Source organism: Hippopotamus amphibius, chromosome 1, assembly GCF_030028045.1.
Source record: "Hippopotamus amphibius kiboko isolate mHipAmp2 chromosome 1, mHipAmp2.hap2, whole genome shotgun sequence".
Lineage (NCBI taxonomy): Eukaryota > Metazoa > Chordata > Mammalia > Artiodactyla > Hippopotamidae > Hippopotamus > Hippopotamus amphibius.
The window spans coordinates 15494477-15516097 of NC_080186.1; the positions used below are offsets into that span (position 1 = coordinate 15494477).

General features: G+C 48.5%; 1 protein-coding gene across 1 annotated transcript in view; it reads left to right on the top strand.

Moving 5' to 3' along the window:
- VWA5B1 (von Willebrand factor A domain containing 5B1) overlaps positions 1–21256 on the top strand; it is a 40811-nt gene extending 19555 nt beyond the window's left edge. The window contains exons 9-21 of the mRNA XM_057705516.1: positions 22–224; positions 691–805; positions 2918–3103; positions 5552–5735; positions 6598–6788; positions 10229–10430; positions 10868–11182; positions 12728–12865; positions 15516–15629; positions 17789–17863; positions 18488–18557; positions 19102–19219; positions 20762–21256. Of these exons, the coding sequence (XP_057561499.1) occupies positions 22–224; positions 691–805; positions 2918–3103; positions 5552–5735; positions 6598–6788; positions 10229–10430; positions 10868–11182; positions 12728–12865; positions 15516–15629; positions 17789–17863; positions 18488–18557; positions 19102–19219; positions 20762–21256 (2406 nt within the window). The remainder of the gene's footprint in view (positions 1–21; positions 225–690; positions 806–2917; positions 3104–5551; positions 5736–6597; positions 6789–10228; positions 10431–10867; positions 11183–12727; positions 12866–15515; positions 15630–17788; positions 17864–18487; positions 18558–19101; positions 19220–20761) is intronic.
- Positions 21257–21621: the final 365 nt, after the last annotated feature.

Below are 21621 nucleotides of genomic sequence, written 5' to 3' on the forward strand. Positions count from 1 at the left end.
GCCCATGGCCTCTCTCTGCAGGAGAGCTTGGCCATGGCCTGTGATAACATCCAGAGAATGCGAGCCGACATGGGTGGCACCAACATCCTCTCCCCACTCAAGTGGATCATCCGGCAGCCAGTGGTCCGAGGCCACCCAAGGCTCCTCTTCCTGATCACAGACGGTGCCGTCAGCAACACCGGGAAGGTGCTGGAGCTGGTGCGAAACCATGCCTTCTCCACCAGGTGGGCACAGGGTGAAGGTCTAGGGCTTGGTTATTCTGGGCTGCCCTGGGCTGTGGATGCCAGGACCGGGGCAACATGGAAAATGCCAGAAGGAGCAATGAGGACCCACGGGTCCTACAGTGCTTTGCTTCCAGGGCCTTTTGGCTGACTGCAAGATTTGCCTTATCCCCACAACGGTTTGGGAGGGATAAGATGCCCACACCTCTGCATCCAGGTCCCCAAGAGCAGCCTAGATGGAGGAAGTCTTGCCTGCTTTGACTCTGTGCTACATGGGGGGTGATGGACTCTCCGTGTGTCAATGTGAGTGTCCACTGGTGGCCCTCTTCCTTCTCCCTCACCCTCTGCCTGAAGCCGGGGCCAGCTCTGAGACAGCTCTGCTGGATCAGGATCTGCCCCTCTCCCCATCAGGGGACAAAAATGGCAGAGAGGATGGAAAGTAGCAGCCTCTCTTCTCCCCCTCCCCCAGGTGCTATAGCTTTGGAATTGGACCCAATGTCTGCCACAGACTGGTGAAAGGGCTGGCAACTGTGTCCAAGGGCAGTGCTGAGTTCCTGGTGGAGGGAGAGCGGCTACAACCCAAGGTAGGCAGAAGGGCCTCAGTCTCTTCTGGTGCTGGAACCTCCAAGGCCCAGACTGGTCACACAGCAACTCAGTGGTGGGGCTGGGATTTCACCCCAAGTCTGAGCTTTCCACTAGGCTACACTGCACCCCAGTGAGAATCAGAGGTGGAGGCCACAGAGTGGGCACTTCCTGGAGCTAGTGCAGGACACTCGATGGCCTGGCCTCCAGCCACTGGATCACATGCTCCATCCACTGGTTGGGCAGGATTGGGGCTCCTGAAGGAGTCATTGCCTCTATGGACATGAGTTTTGTTTGGGGTCATTTCTGGCCATGTTCCTGATGATGGCAAATGATGGCTCAGGAGAATCTAAAGGGCCCAGAAATCAAGGCAGTTACAGTCTTCTCTCCATGTCCCGTATAATTGGCACAAATAATCCAACCCTTAGAAAATCCCTGTGTCAGTTCAGATCCTCCAAGAACAAGAGACAGAGCTGAAGTTAAGAGTGAGAAAATCATAATTCAAAAAGATCCATGTACCACAATGTTCATTGCAGCACTATTTACAATAGCCAGGACATGGAAGCAACCTAAATGCCCATCAACAGATGAATGGATAAAGAAGATGTGGCACACATATACAATGGAATATTATGCAGCCATAAAAAGGAATGAAACTCAGTTATTTGTAGTGAGGTGGATGGACATAGAGTCTGTCATACAGAGCAAAGTATGCCAGAAAGAGAAAAACAAATACCGTATGCTAACTCATATATTTGGAATCTAAAAAAACGGTACTGATGAACCCAGTGGCAGGGCAAGAATTAAGACACAGACACAGAGAACGGTCTTGAGGACATGGAGAGGGGAGGCGAAGTGAGAATGAAGTGAGAGAGCAGCATTGACATATATACACTGCCAAATGTAAAATAGATGGCTAGTGGGAAGCTACTGCGTAACACAGGGAGATCAACTCAATGCTTGGTGATGACCTAGAGGGGTGGGATAGGGAGGGTGGGAGGGAGGTTCAAGAGGGAGGGGATATGGGGATATATGTATAAATACAGCTGATTCACTTTGTCATACAGCAGAAACTGGCACAACAGTGTAAAGCAATTATACTCCAATAAATATCTGAAGAAAAAAAAAGAAAAGAAAAAAAAAAGAGTGTAAGAGGTTTCTTGAGGGATAAAATCTGTGAAAGAGAAAAGAAGAGGAAACAGGAAGGAAAGCTCTTTAGTCCATGTGCAGATGCAACATTTCTAAAACGGAAGGAGGGAAGCAGGATTGGGCAGGGAGAGCCTCAGACTGCAGTGCAGGTCTGGCAAGGTCTCAACCAACCCACCAGGGATCACTGGAGCAAGAATTGCCTATTAGGTCATCTGTGTTGGATGGAAAGACCAGGCACTAATACCCTTGCCATGCTCATTTGTTGCCTGGGGGCTTCCAGGGAGAGGTGTGGTCTTGATTTGAAAGCTCAGGCATTGCACATGAAGACTGTCATCTAACTGCATTCCTTGCAGCAAAAGAGCACAGTCTTTCTCGAGGGAGATTTGAGAGTACACCTCTGTGGCTACCACACTCCCCAGATCATTTTTCTCCAGCTTTGCAGTACATTTGAGGAAATCATCCTAGGGAATGCTAAACCACTGTCTAAGTGCTAAACTAGCTGTCATTTATTGAACACCTACCATGTGGCAGATACTTTAAATGCAGTATCCCAGGTAATCCTCCCAACTTGTACACTGAGAGTTGAGAATTACTAACTCCCTTTAACAGAAGGGGACACTGTGGCCCCAGAAGACAAATTGACTTGCTCAAGATCACTCTTCAGTCCTTATTTTGACACAAACTTTCTGTGTGCCTCAGGCTCATCACAGCCCTACTTTGAATTTTGGGTTTTTCTCATTTATAAAATGCTAAGCTTAGAGAAGGTGACAGCAAAGATCTGCTCCAACTCTGACATTCTAAGAGTCTAAGAAGCTCAGAGCCATGTTCACTGCTGAGCAAGCTGCCTCAAGGTCTCTTGTCACTTCTTCCTGCTACCTCCCCTCATGCTCATACCCACATGGTCTTCTTGCTCCTCATCTGTGCATATCCCCATTCACACATCCCCCCAACCTGTGTTCCAACAGATGGTCAAATCCCTGAAGAAGGCCATGGCCCCCGTCCTGAGTGATGTGACTGTGGAGTGGGTCTTCCCTGAGACCACTGAGGTCCTGATCTCACCTGTCAGCACCAGCTCCCTCTTCCCCGGAGAACGGCTGGTGGGGTACGGCATCGTGTGCGATGCCTCCTTATATATCTCCAATCCTAGAACTGTAAGTATTTTAGAAATTCCAGGGGTCAGTGGGGGTTCAGAACCCTGCCCACAAAGCCATCCCTGGCTGGAAAGACTAGTTATTCATGGCAGCTAGGAACCAGTTGGATCTGGGGTTACCTTTGTGGGGTATAGTTGTCAGGTCTTTGGCATTTTGTCTTGGTGATGCTGCTTGGGTAATTGCTACCATCTCAATATGTGGTTCTCATGCAACTAGAAATTATCATACTAAGTGAAGTAAGTCAGAAAGAGAAAGACAAATACCATATGATATCACTTATATGTGAAATCTAAAATATGGCACAAATGAAACTATCTACAGAACAGAAGCAGACTCATAGACATAGAGAACAGACTTGTGGTTGCCAAGGCGGAGGGGGAGAGGGAGAGTGATGGAGTGGGAGTTTGGGATTGGTAGATGCCAACTACTATATTTAGAATGGATAAACAACAAGGTCCTACTGTACAGCACAGGGAACTGTATTCGATATCCTGTGATAAACCACAATGGAAAAGAATATTTAAAAAATGTATATATGTGTATAACTGAGTCACTTTGCTGTGCAGTAGAGAGTGGCACAACATTGTAAATCAACTATACTTCAATTAAAAAAATTTTTTAAAGAAGGAGAAATAAATCGAACCCAAAAGAAGTAGCTGGGTGTTGGAAACTAATGTATACATTGATAAAGTAAATAAATACTGACTGTGCAAAGTAAAAAAAAAAAAATAATGTGGTTCTCAAGATCCCCTGCATCAGAAGAACTTGGAGAACTTGTTTAAAATGCAGAACTCTAGCTCCAACCCAGGTCTACTGAATAGAAATTTCTGAGGATAATACCCAGGAACCTGCATTTTACATAATTAACCCAAAGTGATTTTGATGAACAGTTCAGTTCAGAACAATGGCACTCAAGTTTCCTTCCCCAAACATTCTAGGTGGGTCATATCTCCTTAGATGAATTTGTGTTTTATTTATTTACATGGATAATTCTCTTGTATGTGGTGGCAGACGTGGAATAAAAGTGAGAAACTTCTCAAAGAGAGGTGGAATCCATGCTAAAATGCAGAAGGTTGCCTGAGAAACTATTTCCTCACCTAGCTTCCCTCTTTAGTAAGTCTCCCCACATTGCTTTAAAGGATTTGTCATCTTGTCTTGTTTTTAAGCAGGAGTCACAAACTCAATGCCTAGAGGGATGGGGCAGGTATAAAATGAATGAAATGGACTTGCTGTAAAAATTGAAGGGACAAATGTCATGAGAGATAGCAGACATTGCCCACAGAGAGGAAATAAGGGGCACTGAGGAACGCACCAAAGTGGATAGCACATGCCCCGTCTAAATGGTCAGCCCCTGCTTAGCTCTAACAGAAGGTTACTGTGCAGGGATGTGGACCCCGTGTTAAATGTGTTTCCAGTCTTTCAAGAGAAGTCAGAATTTCATCTGAAATGTCCAGATTTTAGAATATTATGCAATCTCTTAAGAGCCATGATCAGTAATGGTAAATGTGTTTTGGAGGGCAGAGTGTTCAACTGCAGGGAGAACATGCTCAACAAAATGGTGGTCAAGACTTTGCTCAGTCTAGGCCCTTCTTGGAGGTCTGGGAGCTAGCAGATCCTCCACAAACCCTACTACTAGCAGGGACTATCAAATCCATTCTCCTTTCCTTACCCATGAGACTGGCGATGCTTTCTCCTGCTACTAGAAGAGTTGTTGGGTAAAGGGTGTAATCATGGCTTACCCTCCTGGAAGGTGACCTAGAAATAAACCATGAAATTAGAAATTTATACCTTTTCAACCCAGCAAAAGAATCAAACCCTCCTAAGAATCAAACACATAGAAATAAAATGGATGTAACAGATTCATGGCCAAGGATTTATTGTAGCATTTTTTTATGGTGGCAAAAAAGAAATGGCCACAAAGTAAATGCTTAATAATAAGGGGTGGTAGAATATCGTACAGCCAACTATTAAAATAAGAGTTGATATGAAAGATTTCCAAAATGTATTAAGTGTAAAATTCAAGCTACTGAAAAATGTAAGTAATATGGTCCAGCTTTTATAATACAAGATGACCCCAAGAAGCCCTTATATTTTTATATATGTTTATGTCATGGAGAATGGAATGAAAGGAACAGATATTCAGGCTGTTATTTTTGATTATCTATTTGGAGAAAGCAGTAGCATTGAGAACTGCATTTTTTTAAAAATTCAATAAAGAATATAATTAAAAATATAAACAACATAGGTGATATGAAAACCCACTTCCATTCAACATTCTTTAAACAGAAGTTTGCCTAAATTACCCAAGCAAGCAAAAAACTTTCTTATTATTCTGGTTCTTCAAAGGTGAAAGCTCCACCATCTCCTCTCACACCCCTTGCTGCCCTTTGGCTGTCCTTCCTGACACCTAGTCTCACTCTAAGCCCTCTTTTCTCTCCCTCCCTCCAGGACAAGAGAAGACAATACAGCATGCTGCACTCTCAGGAGTCTGGCAGCTCTGTCTTCTACCACTCACAGGATGAGGGGCCCGGCCCAGACAGCGGAGACTGTGCCAAGAGCTTGGGGGCACCCTTCAACCTGAGGCAGGCCAAAGATGCCCAGCCATTCAGTGGAGACTCCACCACCAATCCTGGTTAGTCTGCTGCTCTTTGTGCTTCACTTCTTTCTCCAGGGAGGCCATGATTACTATCGATCCATTTTTACTGAGCACTTACTATGTGCTAAGCACTTTTGACAATCTCATTGAAAGATTAGCAACTGTGAAAGTGGGTACTATTAATCCAATTTTACAGATGAGGAAACTGAGACTTGGAGAATTTAAGCAACTTGGCTAAGCTCATGGAACTTGAAAGAGGTAGAGTACAGATAAAGAGTCTAGACCTGTCTTCCTCCAAAACCTCTTTGTGGTGTTAGTTTCCATTCAGAGGATATTTACTGATCACCTACTAAGGCTAGGTACTGAGCTCAATGCAGGAAGCAAAGATGACTCAAATGTGGCACCTGTCCCTCAGAAGCTCTCCATCTAGTGAGAGAGATGCAACTGGCCTTAACTCTGTTAGAAAGCAGAGTGACATGGACCACAGGAAAGTTTAACTGTGAGGATCCCAGGGAAAGGAACATCTGGTAGAGGATATTAACAAAGACATAATGAGGGCACTGGTTCTAAAAAGTGGGAAGGCATAGGAGATTCCAGGCAGCAGAAACTGCCTGAGCAAAGAGGAGAAGGTGTCATACCTAGAAAATACACAACTGGTATATTTGGAGCACATAAAACCTTGTAAAAGGAGCAGAAAGGAGAGTAGCTCAGTGGATAGCTTAGAGCTAGGTTAGGCAAGGCTTTGAATGCCAGGCAAGGTGAGGCATCTACACATATTTCAGTAGGTAAGCAGTGGAAAACTCAAGAAGTTTCCAAGCAGGAAAGGCGTATGCAAGCCCCTCTCTCTTTCCCCACTGTCCTCCACCCTGATGGCTTCCCTGTCACCACTTCTGCCCAGGTCTAGACGCCTCCCAGCGACGGCGGGCATATAGCACCAACCAGATCACCAACCCCAAGCCCTCCCCAAGGGCCCTCACAGCCAGTGACCCCACAACAGCTGCCAGGAGATATCCACTGCGGAAAACCAAACTGCAGGATCTTACCAACCAGACCAGCCTGGATGCTCCGTGGTGGCAAATTGATTTGCAGGTACCCAAGTAGGGCATATTGGAGTTGGGGGTAGCCATGGATGGGGAAGAGCTGTGTCTCCTGCTTCAACCATAAGGATGGAGCCTGACCACAATTTACACTGAAGTGAGTCACTTCTTCCTTCTTTTCCTGGATCTTCACCTGCCTGACCTCCAAAGACACCTTCCTAATAAAGATACCCATTAGAAAATGACATCACGCATTCTCTGCTCATAGAACTTCCCAGTCGGCAAGGAGTATCCCCACCTACACTGTCATCTGATTTTACGGCACCCCTTGGAAGAGAGGAAATGTGGGGGCTGGCTACCCCCATTCTGTATAAATGTGGAAATTGAGGGTCAGAGAGGTAAAGTGACTTACCTAGGGTTACACAGCCTGTCAGAGGATTACAACCCAGGACCTTCTGCCTGAAAATCTTCCTTTCCCCATCACCTTCTGCACCTTCTGAAAATCCCAAGGGTTGTACATTCATCCAGGGCAGAGATCATCTTAGAGTTAGAAGCACAGCAGAACCAGTCATCCAATGTCCAGCTAGACCAGGGTATCTCAGCCCCTACACTATTGACATGGTGATTCTTTGTTGTGGGGGCTGTCCTGTGCATTGAGAAATGTTGGGCAGCATCCCTGGCCTCTATCCAGTGGATGCCAGTAGCATTACCATCCCCGGTCAGGACAACCAAAAATGTCTGCAGACACTGCCAAATGTCCCCAAGGGGAGGGGGGCAAAATCACCAGGTTGAGAAACACTGTCCTAAACCAAATGGGTGTTTGCTATTACCTGTATGCCTCATCTCATTTTCTTAAGATTGGGTTTTATGTAGCTTTGCCATCGTGAACCTCTGGTTCCATAAAAGCAGTCTTTCACTCTCCCATTCCCACCCATAACCCCCATCCCTCCCCATCTCCACATACACATAAGCTCCCTCTGCTCCCCAACGGTGCAGACACTGCCACCTTGTCCCTGAAGGCAGTTCTCTGTGCTTAGCCAGGAACCACTCGAATGCAGTTGGAAGACACTAATCTTGGAGTCAGGCAGACTCTGCTCCTCAAGTATGTTGCTTAACCTCTCTGAGCCCCCAGTTTCTTCATCTATGAAACAGGGAGAATAGCTTGTCAGATGATTGAGCTAACAGTCATCAACAGATGTTTACTGGGAGCCAGCTGTACATGGAGGACTTGTGCAGCATTGGCTGATAAAAGATGAAGTAGCCGGTGCAGCACCTGGCACACAGTAGGAGTCCTTTAAATGTATCTCTGCTTGGTGAGGGTTCTGGGTAGCTTGGCTTCTCTCCTGCTCACTTCCGGCCCATCTTTGTTCATGTCTCCCCATTCCCTGCTTGGCTTCTCCCACAATCTGATCATCTCCAATATACTTTTGTGACTGCACATGTGCACACACACGTATACACTCCCTGCAGCCTATGGCTGGGTACCAGTTCCCACTGAGTCCATCCTAAGAGGGACTTGTCCCTTTCGGCTCCCACACCCTTGTACCATCCCCAAGACCTCAGGCCCAGAGGAAACAGGAAGGACAACGCTAGCCCCCTGCCCTAAGGAGCCCCCATCTAATGGGGAGGCACAGTCCTCTTCCCAGTAATTATTTGATAGAGATGAAAAAGACCCCATGGTTAACTGTTAGCCTAAAAACTAAGAGGCACTTTTTCTCTCTGTTACACCTAATAAATGACTTTGTTCCCCCATCCCCTCCTCCTTCCAGGCAGATGTGTGTGTTCCCAGAGGCACAAAATTTATTTTTAACTAATTTAATTTTCTTTAATTACAAAAGTAATACATACTCAGTGTTTTCAGTAAAAACGATCAAATAGCTCAGTTGAATATAAAGTAAATAAAAATCCCCCTCCCCTGTGTCCTGACCCACTTGGTTTCGGATGTTTCCTTCCAGAAATACTACACGTACTCAAAAACACACATATGCAACACACATATATGTTTTGAATAATCACTTACGCAAACTGCTGTCCAACTTACCTTTAAAATATCTTTTAATTCACTTTCTATATGCAGTAAAATTACTCTTTTTTGTGAACAGCTCTATGAGTTTTGACAGATGCGTGTAGTCACGTAACTCTCTCCACAATCAAAATATAGAACAGTTGCAATTTATTTTTTTGCAATAAATTTTATCTTGGACATCTTCCCATATTGGTATGGGAAAAAATCCACCTCTTTCATTTCAGTGTTGTATCGTGTTTCATTGCATGGAGGTACCATAATGTATTTGTCAATCCCTATCAATAGACATTTAGACAGTTTCCACATTTTCACTTTTATAAACAGTACCGCAACAAATATACAGTGCGTGCACATGGATATTTGCATCCTTGTGTATTACCACAGAATTAAATTCCTAAAGGTGAAATCACTGGGTCAAAGGAGCTTGTGCATTTTTAATGTTGACAGCACATTGCTAAGTCATTCTCCCACAAGTGTGCTTCAGTGCAGAGTCCTACCAACAGTCCATGAGAAACTCTGTCTCCTCATCAACAACTATGGGTGTCATCAAACATTTAAATATTTGCTAATCTGGAAGATGGAAAAATCATAACTTATTTCAATTTACAGCAATGCTCAAGACTAAGCATTTTTTCATGGGCTTATAGAATGCTTTTCCTGTGAACTGCCTGCAGATGCCCTTAAACCATTATTCTACTGAGTTTACCTTCTGCCTCCTCCACCCCAGTGATTTATAAGAGCATCTTCTTGAAAATGATCTTTGTCATGCATATTGCAAATATATTTCCCAGTTTATTCCTTGCCTTTTGAAGTGTTTTGTACTAGCACTAGACAGATTAAATCCACAAAACAGAACAGAAGGTCCAGAAATAAAACCAAATGTACATGACAGCTTTGTCAGGATAGAGGTGGAGAACTGATAAACTATAGGGACTCAATGAATGAGCTGTATTCAGTAAATGGTGATGACATTTGTATGATTCAGAAAATCAAAGAAAAGGCTGTTTTCTATTTCCTGACACCAAAATAAAGTTTTTGTGAGTTGAAGATTTAAACAAAAATAGAATCACAAAAAATTCTAGAAGAATTTTTTTTTTTGGTAGAAAAGACTTTTTAAGCATAACAAATGAGAAGACAGAAGGGAAAAGTTGATAATTATAACCACACACACAAAGCTTCAAACTTTATGGTCAAAAACAAAACAAAAAAAAAGTGGGTTTAGAATATTATCCATGGTATGTGATTTTCCATGGTTTTCCATGGTTTGGACTTTATCCATGGTTTGGGATTCTTTGTGTTGTTGTTTCTCATGGGAAGTGGAGAGCAGGTCATGTGTCCTTGGGTACTATAGGGGCAGCCCTCCAGGAGGAGCTGGGGTACCCAGGGAAAGAGCTGCGGCTGGGGACAGAGGGAAGGGGACCAGCCACCAGGAGCTCAGCTTCCTCCCCTTCCTCTTACATCCTTAGCCCTTGTTGAACAGTGGTCCGGACCTGAGCCAGGGCCCCAGACTCCGGGGTCCAGGGGCCCGCAGGCCCTCTCTGCTGCCCCAAGGCTGCCAGCCCTTTCTGCCCTGTGGCCAGGAGACACAGGCCTGGAGCCCCATGAAAGAGATGGATCTTGGGTCCAGCCTGAAGTCTGCCTCAGACAGCCGCAGCCCTGGGGACCTGGGTAAGTGCCCAGAGGGTCCAAGACCTGACTGGGGACAGTGAGGAATCCTAGGCTGCAGCCCAGCCTGGGTGGGGGGTGTCTGCCGTGGCCCATCCCTCCCAGAGGACCTCACCAATCCCTCTGTCCCAATCAACTTAGCCCTTGGGCTGCCTGTGAGGCTCCCAAGTGTCCTCCCTGCGGAGTGCCTCCCCCTCCAACCCTATCTGGCCCCCTCAGGTACTGGCTTCCAGGGCAGCGGGCCTGCCCTACTCTTGGGGACAAGCCCGTTTCACTCCTGCTCTCCTAAGGAAAGAGTTGTGTGTTCCCTGGGGGCGGGAGGGTGAGGGGGGCAGTCCTTGCTTAGGGATGTCTGCATCCTGGGGAGGAAAGATGTCCCCTGGGAATGGGCCCTCTGTCCTGCAGCTCAGATCACAGCCCGCTTGTCCCTCCGCCCGCAGAGCCGTCCCATTACCCCTCCGCCTTCGAGACGGAGATGTCCTCGGACTGGGAGCCCCTGGCTGAGTCCGAGGAGCGGGCCAGTCCCAGCAGGCCCCCCACCCCAGGCCCCGTGGTGGGCAAGGCGGTGGTCAAGGGCCTGCGCGACAGTCAGCATTTGCAGTGGGAGGTGAGCTTCGAGCTGGGGCGTCCAGGCCCCGAGAGGGGCGGCGCGCGCGAGCCTGACCTGTGGAGCGAGACCTTCCACCACCTGGCGGCCCGCGCCATCATCCGCGACTTCGAGCAGCTGGCGGAGCGCGAGGGCGAGATTGAGCAAGGTGAGAGCCGCGGGCCCGCCCCCTCCTCTCAGCCCCGCCCCATGCCCCTCCCCCAGGGACCGCCCTCCGTCCCTGGCTCCACCCCTTCCTCCTCCCCGCAGTCCTGCCACGGCCCAATGCTCCACTTCCCCTCCCCATCGCTGCCCCCAGGTGCTTCCCTTGACCTCGGCAGTCCCCCCTGCCCCCCAACCCCCCACACATACAGCCCATGGCTCCACCCCCTGCTGGCTCCACCCCCTGCTTGGTCCGCCCCCTCCCAGACCCGGGCTCCCCCACACCTCCCACGCCCACCGGCAACCTGTCCTCTCCTCCCTCCTTTCTCTCTCCTACTGGCCCCTCACTCGTCCTCACTTCCCAAGGCGTCTCCCTGCAGCGCCTTCTGTAGGGCCCCGGAGACAGAACCTTGGGGACCGCTCTATTCCTCCTGCCTTGCTCCTCAGGACCACACCTATCTTCCCAAGAACCCCTAGATCTAATCGGTCCACCCAGTCACCAGTGAATGCCATTTATTGAGTGCGGATCAGCTGGGAGCCAGGCTTGGGGCTGAACAGCGCAGTGACCACCACCGTCCCTGTCCCTACCTATGAGTGCTTGACAGAGACTAGCAGGGAAGCCAGCCGACATTAATCAAATAATTATACACACAACGAATTGAGTGCATTTGTCCCAATGCTATGAAGAAGAAACAAAGGGATCCAAGAAATTGTGTAACAGGGCTGGTGAGGAGGCTAATTTAGTTCAGGAATTGGGGCAAACTTTCAAGAAAGTGATTCCTGGGACCTCCGTGGAGCACCCTTGGAGAACAGATAGAGATATACATAGAGGATATTTCTATTATTTGTTATAGTTTATGCTTTATTTATATAATAATGTTACATGGTTTATATTTTATATTATTTGTATTTTTGTATATGTTATTTTTTTTTCTTCCCATGAGCACTTTACCTGACAGTTTACAGGACATTTGTCCACCCTTCATGCCAAGGAGACGTCTCACCTGCTCAGTAGGAAGAGTCTGGGCTTTGGGGTCAGACCGTCCTGAGTCCTGATCTCAGGTCCATTCCCAACTAACTGTGTGACCCTATGCTCACCACTCTCCCTCTCTGGTTTGTCTCTGCAAGACTGTCCTGTTGGGCCAGATCAGTGGTCCCCACACAGTCAGGGGACCTGTGAAATCCTGCAGCAAGATTCTCATCAGACAGCTGCAAAATGAAAATAGAAAATACTGACAACACAGAAATTTGGTTTTTTATTTTTTAATAACACTAAAGTTATTTAAGGAAAGTAACTGTCACTTTTTATTAGATGCCTTACCTCTTTTACATTAAAATATCCTTGTTTTATGAAGTGATGGTGGAGGTTTTGATAATCTTGAGAGTTTCTTTTAAATATCCTTAATGGCAAGTTGGTAACTCCTTAATTTTAAGGGCTTATTTAATTCCAAAGATGGGACCATGGATCTAGCCCTCCTTTTAGCTTCCAGAGCTTCCGTGTCAGGGAGGACTTTACAAGTCCACACGGTGGCCCCCGCTTCTCCCTCTGCAGGGTCCAGCCGCCGCTACCAAGCGAACGCTGTGCACACCAGCAAGGCCTGCAATGTCATCAGCAAGTACACAGCCTTCGTGCCTGTGGACATAAGCAAGAGCCGGTACCTGCCCACCGTCGTGGGATACCCCAACTCTGGTAAGGCAGGTGCACAGCCAGCGCTCCTCTGAGGGCCAAGCAACTCCCAAGTGGGCTAGAGGAGGGGGACTGGGATACAAAGGAGCCTAGACTGCAGGCAGGGGTTCAGGGAAGGGCCTAGAAGCCAATAGGTCCCCCAGCAGATGGTTTGGCCACCAGAGGATGGGGGGTACATGAGCCCCTATCCCACTGCTCTGCAGAGTGCTGCGAAACCATCCCACTCCCCTTTTCTCACTAAATGAATATGACTTTATTGTATTTTTCCAATTGGAATGTGCTCACTGTAGAAAATTCTAAAATATAGAAAGATGTGGATGGACCTCGAGATTATCATACTAAGTGAAATAACCCAGAGAAAAACAAATATCATATGATATTGCTTACATGTAGACTCTTAAAAAAAAGAAGATACAAATGAACTTATTTACAAAACAGAAATAGACCCACAGACATAGAAAACCAACTTATGGTTACCAAAGGGGAAGGGGGAGAGAGGTAAATTGGAAGTTTGGGATTAACATATACACACTACTATATATAAAACAGTACAGGAAACTACCAACATTTTGTAACAACCTATAAGGGAAAGAATCTGAAAAAGATCAGATATATATATCTGAATCACTTTGCTGTATACCTAAAACTAACACAATATTGTAAGTTAACTATACTTCAATAAAAAATAAATTAAAATTAAAATTAAAAATTAAATATAGAGAGATATAAAATAAAGTGACTGGAACTGACAGTTATCCAGAAATGAGTACCAATTAACCCCTTGGTGTGACCATCCTTCCAGACTTCTTCCTACAGGTATCCACATGTAGAGAAATCAAAAGACAGATCATTTTGCATAAATTGGATCATACCAATATGTGCTATATCTTACAAACTCTGGGTGCGGGAAATATCTTTCCATCATCATCATAACAGCCAATTAGACACGTTCCAAAGCCCTTTATATAGTCATTTAATCCTCAAAACAGCTCTGCAAAGAAGATACTGTTATCCCCATTTTACAGGTGGGGCAGCAGAGGCAGAGGGGGTAAGTAACTTGCCCATGGCCACACAGCAGTGAAGGGCAGAGCCAGGCTTTGACTCCCAGTGGCCTGGTTTCAGAGTCTGTGCTCTCTCCTACTCCTCTCCACTGCATCTTAAGGTTTACCAGAGCCTATTTAATCAGCCCGCTATTATTAGACCTTCTGTTTATTCCCTTTTTGATTATTGTAAATTGTGCTGCAAAGAACATCTTTGCGCACCTGTCTGATAACCTCAGGGTTAATTGACATTCAGAACTAAGGTTGCATATCAAAGAGCTGGCCCATTTTAAATTATTGTGATGTATGGTATCAAACTGACCCTGCCCCCAACGGTTGTCCTGAGGGAGATTTTCTACCCTCACTGACACTGGAAATTGTTTTATCTTTCTCAATCTACCAGTCTGAGAGGGGAGGAAAGTATCTTTGGGGAATTTCTTTACCTTCTTTGTCGAAAACCTGAAAGAATTGTGTTTGGAAACAAAATATGCCTTTTCTGATTCCTCTGCTCCCCCCGCACCCCGCTTTTTAAAAATCTGTACCAAAATATTCAACGACCCATTCCCTCCCTCCCTCTCTGCCTCAGTTCCTCTGACTTCAGGTTCTGGTCAGCAGCCCAGCCTGTCACTCCATTGGGCCTTCTCACCTACTGGGCACGGTCACCCCCTCCCACTCAGCTCTGACCATTTCTTGTAGCTTCTGTAGCCACAGTCTGCGAGTTTTAGGGACCAGCCCCGATTCTTAAGTGTTAGGGACCAGCCCCATATCTTAAGTGTTAAGCACCAGCCCCATATCTTAACCCCAGTCCCAGCTCCCTAAGATCTGGATCAGCACCTCCCAAAGTGTGTTTCAGAAAACTAGAACCCTAGTTCCGTGTCCTGTTAATGGCTATTCAGCACAAAAATAGGAAATACCAGATTAGGAAAAAACATTTCTGAACAACTGGATTAAATAGAACTTAAAAGCTTTCTTTACTGAAGAACGTCTCAGAGCCTTTAGTATATATCAACAGGCTCAGAGAATGGACTACAGTATGAAGCTTCTTCAAGACTTATTTTCCAGCAGAACTCTTTGGATTTTTAAGGAGCAACTTACAAACTAGTGTTGTCCGAGAATGGAGTTCCCCAAAACACACTGTTGGGTCTGTAACTTCATTTTCATCCCCTGACGGTGATGCTCTGGGACTCAGGACCCTGCCCTGTGGGAGGGGAAACTGGGACCTCAGTTTCTGAGACAGTGAACTGGGAGAGAAGGAAGATGGGGTGTGTCTGAGAAAACCAGCCTTTTAACTAGCTAGAAAACATTGCTGCTTTGTAAACATTATCTCAGCAATAGCATTTACCTGGCAAGGTAAGTATTATTATCCCCATTTTCCAGATAAAGAAACTGTGGCTCAGAGCAGTCAGTACTCTATCCAGCTAGTAAGAGATGGGGCTGGGGTTCAAACCCAGGTCATTCTGGCTCCAGAGCTCATGGTCTTACCTCCTGCAGTGCCTCCCTGCCTTTAGATAATCCACAGACTGAAGCCAGAATCATTCCTGCCAGCCTTGGGGAAGAGGCAAAAGACTGGCACAGTTGTACCTATCTGACCCTTTCTCCTTGTCCTCATGAAGGTGCTGCGTTGCGGATGGTCAGCTCTCGGGTCCTGACCCGACAGTGGAGGGGCACTTCTGTTGGCTTCGGGCGGTCCCAGACCATACTTGGGGAAGACTCGGCTACAGGAGATGGCAAATTTCAGAACCTAAGTAAGAGCCGCCTCGGGTGTGTTCTGAAGCCTGGGCCTCTGAGTTACTGCACCCTCATGTCCGAGGCCCTGGAGGCCTCTCTCTGAGTGTTCACTCTGGACCTTATGGGGTGAGAGCAAGGCCAGGTTTCCTGGATTCTCTGAGGCCTGTGATGGGCAGGGGGGCTCAGCATGGCCCAGGCATGGTGCCATTTACACAGTTTTGTTGGCAGAGCCACCAGGAGCCACAGAGCAGCCTTGCCTCCCTGGCCACATGCCCACACCATCCCCCTTTCAAGGTCCACCAACCCCAGTGGCTGTTCCCTGCCTCCAACCTCTGAGTCTTCCCAGGCACCGAAGGCCAGGAAACCTAAAAAACAAGGGAAAAAGCAAAGAGCAAAAAGGCAGTTTCATCCCACCATCTGCTTCTTCCAGGATTCCCTAAAGCATCCTGATTTCATTGTGCCCGCAGCTTGGGTCCTTGAAGATCTGTGACTTGACCATTTGGTGACCTTGCACTGTTTCACAGGATAACCTTAACCCTCTGTGTTCTGGATGTCTGTGTGTCTTTTTTTTTTTTTCTGTCCTGCTAAAGACAGCCTACCTGCTGCACTAGTCCTAACCCCTCCGTACGTGCCCTCACGTGTACAATGAGCATCTTCTGCCTTCTTCTCTGCTTGGGGAGGATATCAGAGGTCCCACCTGGCCACTAGCCCTGACACCCACATCATAACAATGTTTTACCTGAGGGATTGGAAAGTGCTCAGAGACATTGATGGGTTAAAAAAGGAACAGTGTGTGAAGGGGTGACAATCCTGAGAAGGATCTCTTCAGAATTAAGGAGTTCTGCCAACTCCTTGGTCCTTCAGAGCCTCCAAAACCAAGGGAACCTGCTCTGCCCCTGAGCTAAGCTGGACTCCCAGTCTAGAGGAGACTTCTGGTCTACCTTTTCCTTTCTCCATAGCTCAGCTCTTGGTGGCCCATGGCTTCCATCAAAATCACAAATCCCTTCTTTTCAATTCTCCTCTGATTCACACCCAGTATGTATGACTTTTAAACTCTTAGTCTATTCCAAGCCCTCTCCCTCCCCAAGGATGACAATGGCTAACACCCGCTGAGGGTTTTCTATGTACTGGGCACTGCTTTAATCATCTATGGCTCGTCATACCCATCTGGGAGAGTTGCTTTTATTTCCCACATTAAGAAATGAGGAAACCGAGGCTCAGAGAGGTTAAGTGATTTACACAAGGTCACACAGCAGATGCATGACAGAGCCGAGATTTGAACAAGCCATGTCTGGCTCCAGAGTCCATGAGGTTAATTAACTACCATGCTCTTTGCTTGCTGGCTGCCTCAGTCATTCAGTCACTGGTTCACTCCTGTGCTGCCCCTCAAGCATCCAGTAATAAACAGAGCTTCTTGCCCTCACAAAACTACTAACGGTCTCAGAGGTGAGCCAAGAGGCTTTGCAGGACATATCTGTGTGTGAAGCTTTTTACAAAATTTGGATCACTCCTATATAGTATACAGCCCATCACTCTCCAGCTGTAGCAATATTATAATAATCATAAGAAAAATCATCCTGATTACATATTTTGAACAAACTGTGTGCAATTATTATCCCCATTTTACAAATGGGGAAACTGAGGCTCAGAGCCCTCTGACATGTCAGTGCTATGTTCTGGTGCCTCCTGGAGAACTGGCATAAACCCACCTCTCCCCCCACCTCCAATCACCACCCTCAGGCCTCGGACCTGCTCCTGCTTCCCTGCTGGGTCTGTAGCTCAGGGCTTTTTTGAGCACTTACCATGGGCCAGGCACTAAGCACTGTCTGTGTATCATCTCATTTAATCCTTACAACAACACAGATCAGTACTGTTATCCCCAATTTGCAATTGAAACTTGTAAAGGAAATAACTTTCCTGGGGTCACACAGCTAATCATTGGGAGAGTTGGGATTTGAACACAGGCATGTCCGACTCTTACAGTGGAGCAGTGGTGGTATTTTGGGGGATGAAGGCCCATCCAGGCAGGGATGGGAACCCTGACCTTGCTCTCCCAGAGCATCCGCAGGTACTGTGAATTCAGACCAGTACCTGGGAGGAGGGGAGGTAAGGAGGAGGGCCAGGGGAGCTCAGGCCTCACTGGCTTCCTCTGTTGTAGATGTGGAGGAAAGCCCTACTGCACCTTTCAGCGAGAACATGTCCCCAGGCCGCGAGAAGTACGCTACTCCTGAAGGTGAGAGGGTGGTCTGCCAGCTTTCCCTTTAATTAAAATAGTGATAGACCTTTGGGCCAAGAGAGTATCTTAACCCAACAAAGTCCTTTGTGGTTTTTTTATTCCTCCAAACAGCTCCATGCACGATAGAGTATCCGCACTTTAGAGGAAGGAAACAGACTCAGAGAGGTGAAGTGACTTGCCCAAGGTCACACAGCAAGTTGGTGACAGACCTAGGCCAGGAATCAGGCCTCCCAATTCCCAGCTGAGAGACCATTCTACCACTTCACTCTGCTGAGAATCTTCCAGCAATTTGCCCACTGAGGAAACTCAGTGTCCCTACTTGGGGTTGAAGGGGGTGGATATGAAGCTGCCACTGTCCCCACAGGTAACCTTCCAGAAGATGCCAGGGGCCTCCAGCCAAGGGAACTTGGAGGCCTGCTTCCTTACACATGGACCCACCTATTTCACCCCTCCCCATACCAACTCGGTCAGAAACAACCCTGCGGCCCAATCATGAGCTCGGATCTCTAGGGATGTAGGCAAGTGCGGGCCCCTCTTTGGGCCTCTGTTTCCCCAGCTGAGCAGTAAGCAGCTGGACAGGGCCATCTTTCAGGCCCTAACTGTCATTCTGTGGCTCTCCAGGTCCCCTGCGTAGTCTGGCTACCAATACCCTTTCTTCCTTGAAGGCCTCAGAGACTCTCTTTGGATCCAGGTACGTGGGATTTCCACTGGGGGTTCACTCTACCACCACCCGTTTTCCCGGGAACTGTCCCTAGCTTGGAAGGCCAAAGGCAGGCCCACTCTGACATTTACACAAAAATGAACAATCTGAAGAGTGCCAGGAAGGACCTCTGCCCAGAGATAGCACTGTCTTCAGGTATCACACTGCTGAAACCACCCTGCCCCAAATTCACTTCCCATAGGTTCACGGTCTCTTTGCAAACGCAAGCACCCCTGAGAGGGCTAGCATGAGACTCTGACCTTGGGCTGAACAAGAACATGCTATTAAAAGAGAGTCCTAAAAAGAACACTACCTCACCCCTTACCCAGGGTGTTGCTAACTCACCAAGTCCCTCGAGGAAGATGCACTCCCCGGGCCTCGGCTTCCCCAGCTGTCAAATGAGGAGGTCATCTGTCAGATCCCTTCTGGCTGTGACTTTCAGAGGCTGTTGAGTGGGCTCTGGGGGGTGGGGAGGGATGACCAGGAACACCACCGGGGCGGCGGTGGTCACTCTTCCCGGGCTCCACCCACACAGGCTGAATCTCAACAAGTCCAGGCTGCTGACGCGAGCGGCCAAGGGCTTTCTGGGCAAGCCGCTGACCAAGGCTCAGGAGTCAGCCCCGGGGAGCCAGAGCTTTGACTACGTCCCACTGGTGAGTGCCCCAGACCCCAGACCTCAGCCCCACACTCAGCAGAGGGGCCGCCCACCCCTCCCCCTCCACAAAGGGAAGAAGACCTAGACCTTCCCACTCAGCAGGGCAGCAGGGCAGAGGGACTTTGCCTGAGTCCCGCCCCCCCCCCCCCCCCCCCCGCCGGGGTCTAGGAGTCTTGCTAGAAACCAGCACCAGCACCACAAAAATTCTTTGCAATCTGCCATCTTCGCTTGAAAAAGTCACGGGAATTTTGCATCCTACTCCACCACCTCTGTGTGTCTGTTCTGCAATACATAAAAAATAAGCCTTGAAATGACTCACAGGCAAGTAAAATGAACACCCCAGGGACATGCACCGTGTTTAGCAGGTGACTCTGCAGACATTCCAGCATGCAGGGCAGGGAGAGAAGCCCGGGTTGGGAGCGAGTGTCTCTGAATTGAGGTGCAAGGGAGCCTAGCCCTGCCACATCTGGGGCTCAGCAGGGTTGGGAATCAGAAGGTGCTGGAAGGAGGGACACGTTTAAGCTTCGCCGCCGCACTCCAGCCCCTGCACACCCAAGTGCTTCGTGTCACTTGGAGTTTCCAAATATCCTGGACAGTAGAGCAGGAGGCAAGTGTTCACTCCGCAAGGATTTGTTGAGCCAGGCATAGTGCTAGACCCTGGGAGACAACCTTGAACTAGGTGAACACAGTCGTTTAGCTCATGGCACGAAGTGTCTAGTGGGGACACAGCCAAAGAACCAGGTAATTCTGATCATTAGGTGCTGGTCAGGAGAGGTCGAATTTGGTGGGAGAGAATGGGGGAGGGGGAGACACCTACTCCAGGCTTGAGGTCGGGGAGGAATGAAATGTGACTTCTGGAATGTGATGGTTAAGCTGAGACCTGAAGGGTGAGGAGTTATGGCCGACAGTCTACACCTGAGAGCGAGCTTGAGGGCTGGAAAATGGGGTGGAGGGGGAAGAGTCAAGGACAAATCAGCGCTTTGGAAATCAGAGCTTGGATTTATTCTAGGAAAAAAATTGAAACTACTGAGCCGATGGCCTCCAAAAAGTGACATGGCCTGTTCCTTACAAAGACCCCTCAGGATGCAGGAAAGATGGAGTGAGGGTGGGGGGACAAGGGAGGTACGTAGAGGCAGGGACAACATGAAGTGGTAGATTGCAGAGCTGTTTAGGAAATGGACACATTGGGACTTGGAAACTGATTGATGTGGAGGGAGGAAGAGGGTGGTGCCTGCCCAGGTCTGCTGGACGGCTGTGGGTGGTCCCAGTGGCCAAGCTGGGCCCACCTGCCCAGGACAAAAGGTAGGTTTAAAGTGAAGATGTTCAGCTGGGCTTGGAAAGTCATCAGCTTGAAGTACCAGTGGGATAAAGCATGGCAATGCTCAGCTGGGCTGGGTATCCCGCAAATCCCTCCGGGGAGGCAGGGTGAGCTGTCTGGGGGAGATGAGCAGGCAGACTAGGTGCACCCAGACTTGGGCATGGCCTGGGGCTCCATGGGCTAAAAACACTGAGGCCCACTGAGGGGCTCCCCCCCACACAGGTGTCTCTGCAGCTGGCCTCCGGAGCCTTCCTGCTCAACCAAGCCTTCTGCGAGGCCATCCACATCCCCATGGAGAAGCTCAAGTGGACCTCACCCTTCACCTGCCACCGAGTGTCCCTCACCACCCGCCAGCCCCGGAGTCCCCAGATGTGCACCAGCCCATCACCTCGGCACCCCTCCCGCGACAGCTTCTCCCCAGAGCCTCCGGCCGACGGCAAGCCGGGCTGGGAGCCCAGGGCTGTGGTAGAGCACACGGGGAAGCTGTGGGCCACGGTGGTGGCACTGGCGTGGCTGGAGCACAGCTCTGCCTCCTACTTCGTTGAATGGGAGCTGGTGGCCGCCAAAGCCAATTCGTGGCTGGAGCAGCAGGAAGTGTCCGAGGGCCGCACGCGGGGCACGCTCAAGGCTGCTGCCCGCCAGCTCTTCGTGCTCCTGCGGCACTGGGACGAGAACTTGGAGTTCAATATGCTCTGCTATAACCCGAATTATGTGTAGTGGGGGAGAAGCGGGGCTGAGGCAGCGGGGGAGAGGGAGGGGACCATGCGGGCCTGGTAGGCGGGCTCTTGAAACTGTAGCCAATATATTGGTTGCTAGAAAGAGCCCTGGATGGGCAATCAGGAGGCCTGAGTTCAATGCCAACTTTGCTACCACCTAACTGTGCAACTTTAGGCCAGCCCCTCCCTCCCTTCTGGGCCTCAGTTTCCCCACCCGTAAAATAAGTGGGTGAGGCGAGGGAGTTGGATCAGATCTCTAGAACGTTCAAAGATTCCTTTCTGCCCAGACATCTGGGGGGCTGTGGCATTCACTGCCACTGGGGGGTGGGGAGAGAGAATATACAGTTTCAGCCTGAGTTCTCTCTG